Consider the following 16,991-nt stretch of genomic DNA (forward strand, 5'->3'; position numbering starts at 1 on the left):
GTCCACACCGCTAAACTTGAGTTTGTGTTTTCATTTTCCCCTGCCTAAATACTCATTCTCTGATCTCCTTGCTTTTGATATCCCTGCTAATTGCTTCAACATATTCAAAGTGCAGTGTTAACATTTTGTTCTCTCATTGCTTTGACAGCACATCTTTAGACATCTTCTGAAGCAACTTCTTTGACAACCAGCATCTATTTCAAATCCTGATATTTGCTATTAATGATATGCTCTAATCTCAAAACACTTTTTTATTTTATCCTTACACATCATCTTTGCATTTGATCTTCTGATTAACTGACATTTTCCTTTTTGCTCATGTCCTCCTATAGTGTGACTGTGACTGATAAAAGTTTCTTCCTAAAAGTGCTGCAAACTTTCTTTATTCAAAAATGTCCTTCAAGTTTTCCCCCTCCAACAAAAATTGCAGCTGTGGAGCTGGTACCTCCTCCAGTCCTTTTTCCTTTAAAAGAAAAAAAAAGTTAAGAAATAGCTCTGTTGCTCTGATTATTTTGCAAATAATCCTTTCCTGAATATATTTTTTTTCTTTTTTCTTGGGTTCTGGTGTCATTCCTTTTCATGTTCTCTGTTGGATTCAATCAGTATACTCTTTGCACCAGGAGCCATGAATTCATTTTCGCTTGGAAAGGACCATGCACACAAATGGCGCTACATAATTACATGTATGTTCTTGAAGTTCCAGCTACACTGCAGCGTTAAAGCATCTAATACAGGACAATCTGAGCTCCATGTTCTTGAATTACTTGCCGAATGCAATTAATATGGTAGCATTTTACAATACTGAGGACCAATTTCTTACACTCCCTTCTTTTCCTGCCAAACAAATATATATTAATGCTTGCAAAAATGAAGTTTATTTTTGAATCTTTATCCTACTTAATTACGGCCTCATAATGAAATGGTAGCCAGCGGGCATTTATATAAAAGCATCTTCTGTGGCGGTAAGAAACCCCATTAGCTCAAGTAGCATGGGCTCATGCTTTCAATATTTAAAGCTGGGACTCTATCCCCACTGGCAACTTCTGGCAGCTTTATAAGTATGTGTCAACAGACTTATTAAACATTGGCTTTCCTCATGAGACTTGAACTCCTGTCAGCCAGCTGGGATAAACTTTGCCGTGGGGAACATGTAATACTCTGGCAGAGTGCTGCAATCATGCCCCAATCTAGTCCTTGGCTGATGATGAGCCTGAGAGCCTGCAGCTTACAGCTAATAGAGTAATTCCTTGTGTTCAAGTGATTAAGACTTGTGATCTCGGTTTAGAAGGTTCCCAGTTGCTAACCTTGTACTTTGCCTGTGCTGTCTGTATTTATATAGCAAAGCATTCTTTTAATATATGTATTCACATGGATTATTCCTCATTAATCTATGGACTGACTGTTATGCCTATGTACTGGGCAGCACAGATATCTGAGCCCAGGATGGTGTAAAAGAACTTTAATTTTTAGATCATACCTTTGGGACTGAGCTTTTAATATTTATCAACAGAAGGACCGAAGAGAAAAACAAATTCTGTTCCAGCTCACAAAACAAAAGAACTCCAAAGAAATTCCAACTGTATTGTCTAGATTGTTCTTGACTGCATAGAAACAAAGGAAGAAAGTCGTGGAAGTAAAGGAAGAAAGATTTGGATATTGGAATTCTGGACGACATTTGAGGGCTGCTAGTGTTTGGTTGGGGTTTTTTTTTTGGTTGTGGGTAAAGCCTCTACAGTTAAAAATTTATCAGCTTTGATATGGAAGTTGGAGAGACAAAAATGTTATGAGACCAATTAAATATCTTTCTCAAATGTTCCTGCAGACACCACTCAGGATATAGCCTGTGAAACAGAAAGGACCTCTGTGCTACTAGCTGAATGCTGTTAGGAAGTTCATTGCTGTGTTCCATGATTAGTTTTTCAATTCAGTGAAAATTCCACAGAAAGGAGGATGAAAAATCTCTAAAATAAATGTTCCTCTTTAGAGGAGATTGTCTTATGTTTCAGCCATAAAAGTTAGAACTGGGATCTGTACCTAGTGGAAATCAGCACAAGCTCACTGGCTACAACAGAGCAATGGTAACTAGTGCAGCTGGAGAATCTGGCTCCACACTTTCAAAGTGACTTGTGTGCTAGAGCACCCCTGAGGTCCTAAGGGCCTAAGTTATGACCTTTCACGAGATTTTCAGAAAATGCACACTATTTGCCCTGTAAGTGCTGAAAATCTCTAAAGATGTCTCAGTTGAGACAGCTCTAATTATGTACCTATTCTGTTTTGAAAATTTAGACCTAAACATATGCAGCTGTGTGTCATCAAATGAGAACAACTCTACTACTCTGTGAAGTAAATTAATAGTTTTCAGTCCTCAGTATATTCAGGTAATAAGCTCTTGGACACCAATTCCTGCTTTTTATAATGATGCAGAGTACACATAAGAAATCTCCCCAAATTGAGACATCCAGTGATAGGGGAAAGTGGAGAACTGTAATGATGATGGCAAATAAAATGCAAGTGCAGCATGCAACAGATGAACTAAAACTTTATTAAAATTGGCAAAAAAAAAAAAAAAGCTACTCTTAGAAGAGAAAAAGTAGCCAATGATGCCTGTAAGTTAGGGATCAAAGCTGTGCAGAGACAAAGATAAAAAGTTTGGCAATAAATGTGTTGACAGTTCCATGGCGGGAAAGTTGCATTTGAATTGTCAGAAGAAGGTCTCTGGGCTCTGTGATTTGCCGCTGCATGACCACAATGCCACTGTGGTTGTTCACTTTTTTTGTGGTGAAAAAACCCTCCTGGTTCCCGCTGATGATGGACAGCAGAATTTTATCCCCAGGGACAGCATTGGAAGGGCCCATGCGGAAAATGTCGGTGGGTACTTGAATGTTGGTAGGAAAAGAGAGGTGATAGTAGGTTATTCTCAGAGGCAGGCTCTGGCACTCCTTATTTTCATTACAAGGCAAGCGCTCACAGCGACTGCAAGAAAAGTGAGAACACAAGACAAGAGGAAGATTAGCGTACATTTAGCAAGCGTGATAGGAGTGCAAGGGCAGTGGGGGTGGGAAAAGGTAAGTTGACTTGCATACTATATCCATTCTTCAGCCTGGCACCTCAGTCATATTGCAAATGGACGTTTATTAAATAAGGATGAACTTGTCTGTATTTGGTGCTTTTGGAAAAGGTTGCCATTTTCAAAAGTGTTGCCCTTCCTTTGCAATGCACAGACAGATTGAGTCTGGCACCTCAGCATGGGTGAGAGTTCATTTGCATTTAGATCAGCTAAGCTCTTCCTAGTGAGAACACTGGCGGTTTGGCTTTTTTCCCCTCAAGTTTTATTCTTTTGTTGCTTGGACATATGTTAAACAAAGGAGGAGATCCTAAGCGGTTAGTGAGTTGACTGTGTCCTACCTGGGATTTTAAGACAAGCTAAGTATGCTGAAAACCAAAAATGTACAAGGAGTTAGTCCTTCTGAGAGTGAAGAGGGACTCTAGATACTGCACTATGTATGTTCACCATCTGACAGCACACAGAGGAATATAAAACTTACTTCCAACACTGCCTGTATACTAAGGTTTATTTGATTTGAAGACAAAACTTTCTTCCTCCTGATGTGGCACAGTATTTCTCCGTGCTACCAGGAGAACCAGCCTGAGTCAGGTTAACACCCGTCTAGGCAAGCACTGGAAACAAGATCCAACTGTCTCCAGCACATGACCTACACATTCAGTCCACTCTTAGGCAGCCTTGAGTCAAGGAATGATGCTGGTGAGTAAGAAATTTGCCCTCTGCCGTTTTCTTCCTTATCACTAGGCACTATATTACAGTGAAAAAAAAAACAGAGAACTGGGAAGAGATCACCCATACAGGCTGAAAGTGAACGATGAACATCAACACTAGAAATCATGATCTGCATGGAGGGCACAATCTTCTTCCTTTCTTTTACTGAGAGAAGTGAAGTTTGTCAATAAAATATGGCACAGACACAAAATATGGGCATTAAAACCATTGCTATTAGAGAATGTCCACCAGTACATTAATGAAGATTTGATATGTCATGATACCTGGTGGGTTTGAGAAGTGTTTAAAGAATTGCATAGAAGGAAAGTTTATACAAATTTCATGCCCAAATCACTGCATTCAAGTGGTATCCAAATATCCTCTCAGACAGGTGCATGGAAGCAAAGGTAGACATGACTATGTCAGCCGGATGTTGACTTCGCAAAATTCGGGGATGATCAGGTTGTACATTTAGCTCCAAACTTGCCTCATGCACAACTATGAACGGATAAAATTATGTACAAGAGTCTCTCCAGTCAAAAGCAATATTCAGTACACAGGCTGAGGTTTTGGAACCTAAACTATTTATTAGTTTCTTAACTAACAAATGCTCCAGTATGAAAGCATGGTTTGCTTCTTACTATCTCAAGGAAATTTGAGTGCCCATTTAATTTATTTTATTTTGACATATAAAATAGAGCTCCTATCAGGATTATGTGATATCAACAGAACTGTGGCTCATAAGCGAGGTCCACTGTGTTGCCAGTGCATAGTGACTTGAATTCCAGGAACTTTTCATTATATGAAAAATAAACATTTTCAAAAATAGTAGTTAAAAGCACCCTCAATTCTTCAGTTAATGTGTTCTATGTTGGGTTTTTTTTTTAAATACCACTTGCAAATGAAAGTACAAAGCAATACTTTGAAGACTTAAATACATTCTTAATTTTATTCATGTGTACAAACAGCACACACAAGTCTTCACAGGATAGCCAGCTAATTAGGTGTGGATACTCCTGGAATATTTTCAGGTATTGTGAGCCCTGCATCCTTTTCTGAAATGTCATCAACTCCACTAAAGAGAATTACTTGGTTTTGTTGAAATCATGAGGCTACTTCGTTTTGTTGAAATCATGAAGCAAGTCAAGACAGTTAATTTCTTAGTTGGAAATGTTTTCTTCATATAAATCTTTTTGGAAGCATCTACACGCTCATGAGCACTTACATGCTCATAAAGATGCCCTGATTTATTCTTTTATAAAATAAAATACATTTTATAATAATAGCCAGAATTTTTTAAGGGAACAAAAAAATCAAAGCTCGAAAAAGGACATTCTGCTGATTCAGAAAGTTATTTGTGGAGACAGATGTGCCTGTGGCTAGGAGCTAGCATTATTCAAAATTCCTCACCTTTTATCTTATTCTTTGGTGGTGCACAATACGCGCTGCACATTTCACTATAGGTTTAGTTAATGTGCACTAATTGTTCCATCAAATAACCACAAAGAAGAGATAGCAAATATTATTGCTTTCAAGAACCAGAGTTCATTCTGGGGTCACGCACCACAAAGGCAATAAGCAATGAGCATTTACATCCCAGTGTACTCTCTAGACCTTATTTAAATGCTTCCCTTCAGTGGGCAGAAGAAAATAGTACGGCGGGGGCATCCAACAACCTACTGCTAGGTAGTGAGCAGTCCAAAGCCCTGGGTGCTGCTCCAGCTCTGTGACATCTCAGGACAGATGAGCTGGCTGTACAGCTCCCACGCCCGGCCACCATGCCATGTCGCTGTGGGAGAAAGCACGGGGTGGGGGGACACGGTGGGAGAAGGGGAGTGCTGAGGAGGCATCAAGATGCTACCAGAGAAACACAACTCAGAGCACAAGTAAAACATGCACTGCTTTGCAGTGAGGCAGTTTTTTACATGTGTCTTTGCAAATCTCTGCAATTAGGCACATGGGCTAGAAAAATAAGCATATAATGCTGCTAAATGCTTATTCCTGTATTTGTTCCTGATTATTTTATCTCACTTACTATTCTGTTCTCTTAGGTTTATTTATGTGGCTGAAATACTGGTTTCAAAGAACTACTCATAGTTTGAATTTCATGTACCAAACACTGGCTACTCATAAAGGAAAATAAACCTACCAAAACTAGAGAGATTCCATTTTAGATAATAAATACAACATTTCCTAACAGAGAAATGAGGAGAAAATATTTTCTAGCTTCCCTCCTGTTAATTTCTGAGGCTGGTTTTCACGTGTTACAGAGGCAAATTATTCCATTGTGCCCAAAGGAGTTGAGTAGTATACAAGAATTCCTCATGCACTGAAGGGAAATGACTTTTTAGCAGGATTTATGGCTTTGCAATTTACTTCATACAGGGGAAACATCTCAACATGCTGAATGCAAGTATTATTACTAAACTATATACTACACATCTCTGAAATTCGACCCTGTAGATTTGCAACGCTGTAACAATCTTCTGGACCTCTTAGAATATACCCTACTACAAAAGCACTTGCTTATGCTATCATCGGTGTGTATTTCTTTTCAGCAGGTTGCCCCATGTCTTGAGGCCCAGATAAGCCATCAGCCTGGCTGTATCACCACATTGTGGATCTCTACGTTTATGTTATTAGAGCAGCTGTGTAGGGAAGGTGGTTTTTGTCTTAAATAGACCACAACTTAAAGGGAGTGAAATCAACTGATGGTTGGTTTTCACAGATATTTCTTAACCAGAGGAGAATCTGGAGTCCTGCTTCAGGCTCCCATGGGAATATGGTGATACAGCCATACAGCAGACAGGATGGACAAATACTCTGCATGTTCCTCCTCTCTGGAGCTGGAAGTCTCAAGGAGCTTTCAAGCTATAGAAGATTCAGACCCATCTTCATTTTGCCCTCAGCACTGAGCCTTTATGTCCTATCCTTGCCTCCTTCATCTGCCTTTCCCAACCTGGCTCTTTCTTCCTAGCCCCTTTCCTTGCCTACTGCCCTCCCTGCTCACTCAAAGATTTGCCATCAGTCTACTCAGCCAGTGCCAATCCTCCTCTTCTTGCTCCATCCTCTCCCAGCTGACACTTGGTTCTCTCAGTTTCTACCTCACAGCCCTAGTCCCAAAGCATGCACCCGTTTCCTCAGTATCTTTGGGCAGCTATCCAAAATTATTCCTTGCTCTGATGTCTTCATCCAAATCTGGCATCAATCACCTGACTCCTGTGCTTGGTTTCCCCCTTATCTCTAAATTGTTTTACGCAGTTTTACCTTCTATCCCTCAAGTGTCTCCCAGATTCATTCTCCTCACCTGGTCATACCTTCAGATCCCTCCCTCCCTCCCTCCATTCAGCCTCCTTACCCCTAAGTAAGCCCTTCCTTCTTACAGAGCCATCTCTCCCCTCACCCGTGCTGGAAACAGCTCATCCATGGAGTCTGGGGCTTTTGGCTAGCACAGAAGGAATGGGCTCTGGGGTTGTCAGGGCAGACAGGAGTTGACATGGTGGGGAAGATTGGGCTTTTTTCCTGTGACTATGTGTGCGAGCAGGCTCAGACAGTCTGTGGAGTTGGTACCTGCACATTTTAGACTTCTTTAAAGAGCTGTAAGAAGCTCAGGTCTGCTCAATCAGAAGAGAATTGTTTGGTGCTAAAAGAGAAAGACCTCTCTACTGCTAGGAAGAATTAAATTGCAGTGAGGAAGATAGTCAAACACAAAGACAGATTACCACTGAAGCTATGAAATCCTTAAAATTCAAGGACTTGAAGCAAAAGTTAAACAACTCTCAGAAATACTCCAGGTAGACCTGACTGTTTTGGCATACAGGTGTGGATTAAGATTACCCATCGAAGTCCTAATTTCCCAAGTTTTATGAAAAAAGGCTAAATGCAATTTTACACATTTCATAATTTCAGAAGTTTCAGAGGTTTATGGTAAAGATGACGAACAGTGAAAAAGTCATCTCCTAACAAATTTCAGATTTCTGCTCCAAAACATGACAGCAAACTGTTCAAAGAAAAAAAAAAAATCACCAAAATGTCTTAAACATATAAAACAGTGTGTTCCTCCCCACCCTTGTTCTTGGAAAGGAGCGAACACTTTGGCTGAAATTTGCCAAAACTTGAGCCTGAGTCAGACACCTGGCATGTAAAATTTCAGCCGTTGGTTACGTTTTGGCAAAATTCTAAGCAGTTAAAAAACAGGTCCTAATAATGGCAAGCGACAGGCAAACTTAATAATACGCAGACACGTCTAGAATATAAAAATATTTCCCAATCTGGCTGAATGCATCACACATTTCTGACACTCCGCCATGACCGCTTCTTTATCTTTCCTACTGTTTTTCTTGGCTTAAATATTACAAATGTTAGACTTCAGTGTCGCATAAAGAGAATTTGTTATGCAATTTGAAAACAAAAAGTGTTTTGGCAAGGCAGTACAGCAAGTTAAGTCCTATTGTAAATAGCAGTAGATCTTAATTATCCTTGGAAAAATACCAAGCCTATAGGCTGATCAAGGGGGAAAAAAAAAAAAAGGCAAAATTTAAGCAAAAGAGATAAAACCTTCAATATGATTTTTACCATTAAGGATTGGACCACGCCAGGCACTTTGCTGGTCTTTGGGGAAGGTTACACAGGCTGTTTCCTCCTGAAGCTCAGAGTACCTATACAGCATCCTGAGTTTTCAGCCCATAGCACAGGATGATCCTCCAATTACTTCACCTGATGCCAATCACCACAGCAACAGCCACCATGCAAAGATTTCTGCTTTAAAGGTATTGGTTAAGGAAGCTTCTGGATCACTAAGGGCTCTTGCCCATGCATAAGGATTTTAAGGAAAAATAAGAATGAACAAACTTGGATTTGCAGGACTGAGGCCTATTAAATTATAGCTGTTCCAAAGAAAATACTGCAGAATAGGGTAAAAAAATCCCATGAGGTGCCACCTTGATGGGAATGGAAAGTGTGTTGTCTTTTATATGACGCACCACATTGGTGAAACTGGAATGTCTTTTGAATAAAAAGGAGAGGAAAATGGTACCTGTAATAATACGAGAAGCCACTTATTTTGATTTCAGAGTCCTGGCACAAGGCTGGGTGAAAAAGTGATTTAATGTCATTATCATGCAAAAGCTAATGAAGATATGCTAGCTATCAGCTGTGTTGGGTTATATATGCCAAAAATAAATGATTCAAGAATATGTAAATTAGTTTGGATGTGAAAAGGCTGCTAAAGAGCTGTCTTACCAAACTGTTCCCAATGAGCACAAGGTAACCCAATACATAAACCCCGACTCTGGCATGTTGGTGCAATACTCATATACTGGTGAAGTATGAGAGTACCTGTCTCCCCATTGAACTAACTTGGACTTTTCGCAATAAAGATAATGAACTCATACTCTCTTTGGTTTATGCAAACACATTTTCAACAATAAATTTAGTAATTGTGTCTGTAGCTGTTGAGAGGAAAAAACCTAATAAATCCAACAAGATAATAACTCAAGGAATTAAAATAATTAGAACTTCACTGAACAGCACACAGGATTTGTGTCTGACTCATAGCCTAATTATAGCCCTAGCACATCAGAAGAATCTCTCCCTATAAGCCTGTTCGAGTTAGGCAGAGTAAGCCATTACAAGGCCTCAACAACCCAGAAACAGAAATCCAATTCAGACCTTCTACTTCCCCAAAAGATCCCTTACATCTCAAATAGCCATCTCAAAAACTCAACTTTGCAACTCAGAGATGTCCATAAGAGTAGAGATCTGCTAATTCTGCTTTCTGGCCCCTTGTAAATGACTTTTTTTGAATTAGTATACAAATAAACCCACAGTATTACAAATAAAGAGAACATCTGCATCACAAGGCACTGCTTGTTTATTGATGTGACAAACAAATTTAAAATTTAATTACTATTGGCACTTCTCAGAATACAAGCATATTTTATAAATATCTGGTTTTATACCATGAACTCCCTCTACAGCACTCTGATCAAATATATATGCTGTGCCACGTATATGGCATTTCAAAGATTAAGGTTTAAATGGAAACTAACTAATCCCCACAAAGTCCCTCCAATGAAAATCAGTATTAGCTTCACTCTACAGAGGAGGCACAGAGTACTCAGCTTTACCTAAAAGACGGTGGGCGTATGAACACTGATGGTGAAAAGCAATAGCAGGCTGATGACAAATGCAATTTATCAGCTTTCATCCCTAGCTGATGGAGCATACACTTACCTGGGTATGGGGCACATGGAAGGACCATGGAGCAGCCTGTGGAAGAATTGCTGGAGTAGGGGGTGGCCATAAAGCCACAGGGCAGGAGGAAAAGCAGTAATCTACATCAGCCATAAACTCTAGCTATGTGAAATTTTGCAACTACTTCTCCACTTTACTAGCACCATTTGAACAGCATCACTGAGCTGCCAGCTGCCCCTCCTCCCAAAGCTGTCTCATTTTCAACACCAGAATGCAGAGGCTTTCTCTAAGCTAGGTTAAGAGGCACAAATACGAGCAGCAGCTAACAAAGCACCCTGGATCCCCAGCTTTTTTAATAGAGGTGAAATGGTACTAAAAATAAGACATTCCTGCAATGCTTTGCAACAGCACTGGTAAGAATTCAGAGAGGGAGCTAAAAAGAACTCTTTCACTGGAGTGTAATAGTAAGAAAAGACTACATGTGAAAGGAAATAAAGTCAGAATTTTGAAGGTGAATGTAACCCTCCTTAACATGTTGCCTGCAAGGTAGCCAGAGCGAGAACATCTCCTTACAGCTCTAGAGATCATTACGATGCTAACCACTGACACATGGCACTTTTTAAGGGAATACCTTTTTCTTAGACTGAAACAGGAGCATGAGAAAGGGACCAGACTTGCGTGTGCAAAACATAGGGTAGACCTACCAACAAAATACATATTTGCCAGAATCCATTATGCATTCAGTTGGCAGTGGCATGACATAATGGAGATCATGTAACCAAAAAACTGTTCAACCTTGAAAAAGAAAGTACTTACGTATCTCCTGACTTGCGGTAATTTTCTGGGCATTCCAAAGACAGACAGCGAAAGCCCCCCTGGATATTAAAGCAGGTCTCATTGAAAGAGCAGTTGTGGCTTTCTGCAACACACTCATCAATATCTGTCAAATGGAAAAGGGTGAGTGGATTAAACACATGCCTTTCCTCTACTTGTAGGTGCCAGATGATGAAAGTATCGTATTAGGTACTACAGAACATGGGGTGCAACTAAACATTATTACAGGATTGGAAAGGGATGGCAGGAGAACAAAAAAGAAGAAAACTAACCCAGAACAGGAAAACAAAGAGCAGCAGTGCCACTAAGTGGACAAGACCTAAATATTTGCTAAAATGTTTACAGCATGCTATTTCCTTTTAATGGCTAATCTAACTCATACCATTTCACAGTGGGAATCTTCAGAATTTTTTATAATTCTTTAATAATGTTGTAAGAAGTACTCCGTACTGCATTCTCTAAGAGAAATTTCCTGTCTATCTATTATAAAATACCGGTTTCTTCAGATTTCAAACTGATGTTTACTGCTTTAAAGGCAATTTTTTAAACATAAAAACTTGCTAGAATTTTTCAAAAGTCCACGATCCAGTTAGGTTTCCCTGAACTCACCTTGGCAGCTGCGTGCATTGGGTGCCAACCTGTAACCAGTGGAGGGACAAGTACATTGAAAGCTTCCGGGAATATTAATACAGCGAAAGGAACAGATATGCCCTCCAGTAGGTAAAGCACATTCATCAATATCTGCAAGAAGAAAACACCACTATTTTACTGTGTGTTCATAATATTCAACCAAGTGCACATATACGGTGTTCCCGCTGCGAGCTTCAAACACAATTTCATGATTCTAATTCCTCGGCAAGGAAAAAGATGATCAGAGATATATGGCTCTAGTCTATAAAGGCTGTCAGGAATAAATGGAGGTGTGAAGGAAATTAAAAGCAACATTAAGGGCCCAAGAGACAAAGTAAATGGGTAAGAGCAAGCACTTCACAGTGATGTGTATTGTAGTACTTTACAAAAGGGAGGGAGAGGAATAGTTTTATTCTTGTTCTTACAAAAAGGAAATTGAGATGAGGTGTTCTGCCCAAGATCTTAATGTCTAGGAAGTCCTGGAGACCTAACTCCAAATTCAGGGTCTTGTCTACAACATCACACCCACATCCTCCTTGTATTTGAGGAGAACCTACTTACACATTAGTTCAGAACCAGACACAAGAAGAGGATATATAAAATATTAACTAGTAATATTATATATTGCATATCTAACATATAAATGTGTTTGTATCTTCACTTGCTGAAGACTAGAAATTCTGTTAGTTCCTCAGAAAAAAAAAACATTTCTGGCAAGTTACAAAAGTACGCCAAACTACAATTCACTGTTAACAGCAAAACTGACACCACACAAGCAGAGATATTTCTAGACCAGGACAAGTGTAGGAGACCTTCATTAAATACAGTTTCATAGTTTCACAGGAAAATACCAAAGGGAATCAAAAGTTAAAATGAAACAATTACAGGTACATGGAATTGTTCATGTATGTTATGGTGAGAATAAGAAATGCTCACTCATCCTCTATCTACAAAACAATAATGCTTACCTTCACATGAAATCCCATCTACGTCACTAAGTTGAAAGCCACGGCGACAGTAACACTGATAGGAGCCATACACATTGGCACACTCTTGACTACAGGGGCTGCTCTCACACTCATTTAAATCTGAAATGCAAAATTATAGATCTGAATCGAAAATTTCTTGCTATATCTGTCACTCCTATTACAGGACTGCGACAAAAGTTTGGAAGATAATTTTTTTATTTAGAAAAGGATGATACACATGTCACTGAGTACACTGGAAATAGGGGGCTTTGGCTGTATTACTCTCAACCAAGTATGGCAGCATAGGTCAATCTGCACTGTGCTGTTATTTCCCACTGGTTCGATGATTCTATTTCCCACTGTCCTTCAAGGTGTGTGACTTGGAGGGAATCTTTAGGACCACACTTGCACTTTTATATCTGGATATCAGCAAGGCTGTTTTTGAAGGTCTTGAATCTGATCTAGTTGAACCACCCTTCAAAATGCAGTAAATGCAGACCCATACACCTCTGCATGATCCAGTCCAAGGGCAATATATCTGAACTGTGGGGTACAGTGGCCTTCATTAATCATAACAGCATTCATGTCACGGAACATCATTCATGTGGTCAAGAAACCACACTGGATTGATTTCTCCTGCCATTCCAGTGCTAAAATCGAACAGAACTAGCTAAACAGCAATGAGCTGTATCTCACACTATATAGCCAAAGTATATGACAGCCGTACCTTCACATGACCTGCCATCAGTTGAAAGTTTGAATCCCATGGTACAAGTGCAGTAATAGGAACCAGGAGTATTCTCACACTTGTGAGCGCAAAGGCGGCCTGGATAGCGTCTACATTCGTTGATATCTGCAACGATAAATACATAGAGAGGTCTATGTATTGGCTGGCTTCACTACAGTAGTAGTCTGGGCAAGAATGTGGTCATAAAAGTTTGATTTTTATTTTCCAGATCTAAATTTCATACTAGAGAGGGAAGGACTTGTTCAAAATACTCATTTAGAAGCACCCCAGTGCATAATTGAATTAGATCTATAAAGAAGAAAGTTGCTTTGATCTTCCAAAGGAATGTTTTGCTGTAGGTGCATATAAATTAACACAAAAAACAATTACACACACTCTCATAATCTTACCTTTAAACAGGATAACAGGTAACATGTTGACAATACTAACACAGCTTCCTTTGAAGTATCAGCAGCTCTTTAATATTAGATTTATACAAATAATATAGTAGTCAATTTTACATTCAGATGAAAGAGGTTATGCAGAGAGCAGTAACATTCTTTACATAGGATCATTTTTTAAAATGCTATGGCTGCATGTATTTAAGTCGATAGGCACAACTTACCAATACAAGTTCTGCTGATGACATCAAAAGAATAGCCAGATTTGCACTCACAACGGTAATTGCCTGGGGCATTTATACAAACATGTCCTTCTCCACAAGGCTGGTTAGAGGATGAGCACTCATCCACATCTAAAAGAACAAAAGAAGTGATTGAAAGCACACTCCTGAGCACATAAGCTGCGAGAAGAGCAACATATTAACATATTTCTGTGTCCCCTAGTAGTTATAAAGTGTTTTGAAACAGAAAGCAAGATTTTGATCTAGCTTTTAGCTTCTACAAGAAGATCAGAGTCACAAATCCACACTATTCTTACTGAAGTAGGTTATCTCTCAGGTGTCCTCTTAACACTGATGGACTTAGGAGGGGAAAGAAATCAGGAAATCAGACAATCTTTGGAGGAAATCAGGTGCAAGATTGTTTTATTATGCACACTCAATATTTATGGATCAGCTCTTCAGCTAGTGTAAGATGCCAGAGACCAACAGTCAGTAGTGCTTTGATAAGCCATTTACAAAAATTGTAAACACATGCAAAAATACCTTTCTTTGTAAAAGCCACCTTAGTCAAAAGCCAGCCAAAGGCATATATGCCTTTCAACATTACTTGAATGGCTTCTGTGGCACAGTAGGTGGGTCTTGTGTTATACTTCCGTATTGAGGAGATTTGAGACCACACAGCACTATTCCACTCATACAGTCACAAATAATGCCCTGGGGGTGCTGGTCAACAGGGGGCTGAACGTGAGCGGGCAGTGTGCCCAGGTGGCCAAGAAGGCCAAGAGCATCCTGGCCTGTATCAGCAATAGCGTGGCCAGCAGGAGTAGGGAAGTGGTTGTGCCCCTGTACTCAGCACTGGTGAGACCCCACCACGAGTACTGTGTCCAGTTCTGAGCGCCACAGTATAGGAAAGATGTTGAGGTCCCAGAGCGGGTCCAGAGAAGGGCGACAAAGCCGGTGAGGGGTCTGGAAAACAGGTCTTATGAGGAGCGCCTGGGCGAACTGGGGTTGTTTAGCCTAGAGAAGAGGAGGCTGAGAGGAGACCTGATTGCCCCCTACAGCTCCCTAAAAGGAAGTTGTAGTGAGGCCGGTGTTGGTCTCTTCTCCCAAGTAACTAATGACAGGAGAAGCGGGAATGGCCTCGCGCTGCGCCAGGGGAGATTTCGATTGACTATTAGGAAAAATTCCTTTACGGAAAGAGTGGTAGACATTGGAACAGGCTGCCCGAGGAAGTGGTGGAGTCACCATCCCTGGAAGTGTTCAAAAGATGTATAGCTGTGGTGCTTTGGGACACGGTTTAGTGGTGGGCTTGGTAGTGTTACGATAATGGTTGGACCTGATGATCTTGAAGATCTTTTCCAATCAAAATGATTCTATGATTCTATGATTTTTGGGAGGTAATTATCATTTCTCCTCTTCTTAGAATATAGGATTTTATGAGTTTTATGAAGGACAGAGTATGGATCCCTGTCATTCTTCACTCGTTGGGACTGCTGTGAGGGAAAGAACAGGATCAAGAATTGACTGTGGGAATCAGAAAATCTTGAGCAAAGTGCAAGAAACTGGTAAACATAAATAGATGTGATTTATTTTCTTCAAACTGTTTTTTCTTCCAAACTGTTACTTACCTACGCATCTTGTTCCATCTTCATTGAGATGATAACCTCGGCCACAGCTGGGTGAGATTCGCTGGCAGGTATATGAGCCATCAGTGTTAATACATATCTGTCCAGCTGGGCATGGCATGTTAGTGCTCAGGCATTCGTTGATATCTACAAGAGCACAGCAAGTCAGTGTAACTATCTGCTGTCTGAAGTTGCTTGAGGTAAGATGCTTTCCTTATGTAATCCTTCAGAGTTTGAAAAGTTCTGCCCATGGGAAAATACAAATGTTCATGCCATTTAGCTTCACCTATATAACGCTTCCATGGCGAAGATCAGGAGAGGTATGAGAGGCCCAGATCCCACCGAAAAGCAATGGAAATTTGGTATAGAATCTGTCTTTGTTTAAAAGTCTATGAAAGACTCCCCTAAACATATGAAAAGATGATCAACAATTCAGTTCACTAGCTCAACCAGTTACGCTGCAGTCTGTGGGTTGTGGCTCACAGTGAATTAGCTAATTGGTAGTACGTGATCACCTAAGTGGTAGCTGACTCCATTTCTACAGAGACATAAACTACTGCTCACAGGTATTCACCATGAATACCTCACCTTGTCTTATGATTAAGTTGTCCATGTAAACACATAAGAATGTGAGTAGCTTATTTATGTATTCACAAGACTATGCAGGCCATCAAACATAGGTCTGTTCTTTCACAAACTGGACATCATATCACTTTGTGCCAAAGTTAACCTTTGCCTGCTATAAAAATCTCAGCAAATGTAATGAGATGAGACTAAGCTTCATTAGAGTATGATCTGGTGTGGTGTATCCAGCCAAAAAGGTAAGGAACTCACTGTTACGCAAGGTTAGCATGTGCTATGAGTTCGGAGGAAAGCAGTTTCAGAGTTGGGAATCAGTGGCTACAGGAGGTACTGAGGCAGCCTTTGCTACCTGGAAATGTTAATGTAACTGAGACCTGACAGTTTGTAGGAGCAGCACTGCTTGTGAGTGTATGGGCTTGCATCCCATAACCTTCAGCAAAGTCCAGCTTCGTGTGAGTACCTTCCTGCCTAAAATTTTCCCAAATGTTTCACTGGGATATTATCATCATTTCACACAGTGGTACTGTTAACTATTGAAGAGCTACTGCTTTCCAGTCGGTATGGTAAGGTATTAAGTACAGAATCCAGCTTGCAAAATGTTGGTTGCCTAAAGATGGGGAAGGAGATGTATATAATGTAAAACATTTCAGCCAGGCCTATCCCAGCTCACTAGAGTGTAAAATTTTCAACTTACAAAGACACTGGAAAGACAGGAAAGTTTTCATACTTTTTCCCCTCCACACTGCATTTGATTCACAGTGTGTAACATCAGCCTGTGAAATTGTTTCGGTAACCATTTTGAGCAAATGCATTTTAGGGGACATTACTGCTGCTGCAAATCGATGTGGCTTTACTAACGTCAGTGAAGGCAAGCTAACTACTAACTAATTGCCATGGACCTGGTGCTAGCTATGGCAGACAAACGTCTTCAAAGGGTTTGTTGTGCACAAGCACTGGCCCCCTTCATTTTAAAGGCTGCAATTTTGTTTTCAGTCTCGGTGTTTCCAGTGTCAGATTTCGGCACTACAGGGTA

General features: G+C 40.2%; 1 protein-coding gene across 1 annotated transcript in view; it reads right to left on the reverse strand.

Moving 5' to 3' along the window:
* Nucleotides 1-16,991, reverse strand: part of FBLN1 (fibulin 1) — a 66,263-nt gene that overhangs the window by 24,881 nt on the left and 24,391 nt on the right. The window contains exons 10-15 of the mRNA XM_086461097.1: nucleotides 15,380-15,523; nucleotides 13,755-13,883; nucleotides 13,130-13,255; nucleotides 12,403-12,522; nucleotides 11,414-11,545; nucleotides 10,787-10,910 (exon numbers count right to left, since the gene is read on the reverse strand). Coding sequence (XP_086317223.1) covers nucleotides 10,787-10,910; nucleotides 11,414-11,545; nucleotides 12,403-12,522; nucleotides 13,130-13,255; nucleotides 13,755-13,883; nucleotides 15,380-15,523 — 775 coding nt within the window. The remainder of the gene's footprint in view (nucleotides 1-10,786; nucleotides 10,911-11,413; nucleotides 11,546-12,402; nucleotides 12,523-13,129; nucleotides 13,256-13,754; nucleotides 13,884-15,379; nucleotides 15,524-16,991) is intronic.

The sequence above is a fragment of the Leptosomus discolor genome, chromosome 1 (assembly GCF_034619465.1).
Source record: "Leptosomus discolor isolate bLepDis1 chromosome 1, bLepDis1.hap2, whole genome shotgun sequence".
NCBI classification, from domain to species: Eukaryota; Metazoa; Chordata; class Aves; order Leptosomiformes; family Leptosomidae; genus Leptosomus; species Leptosomus discolor.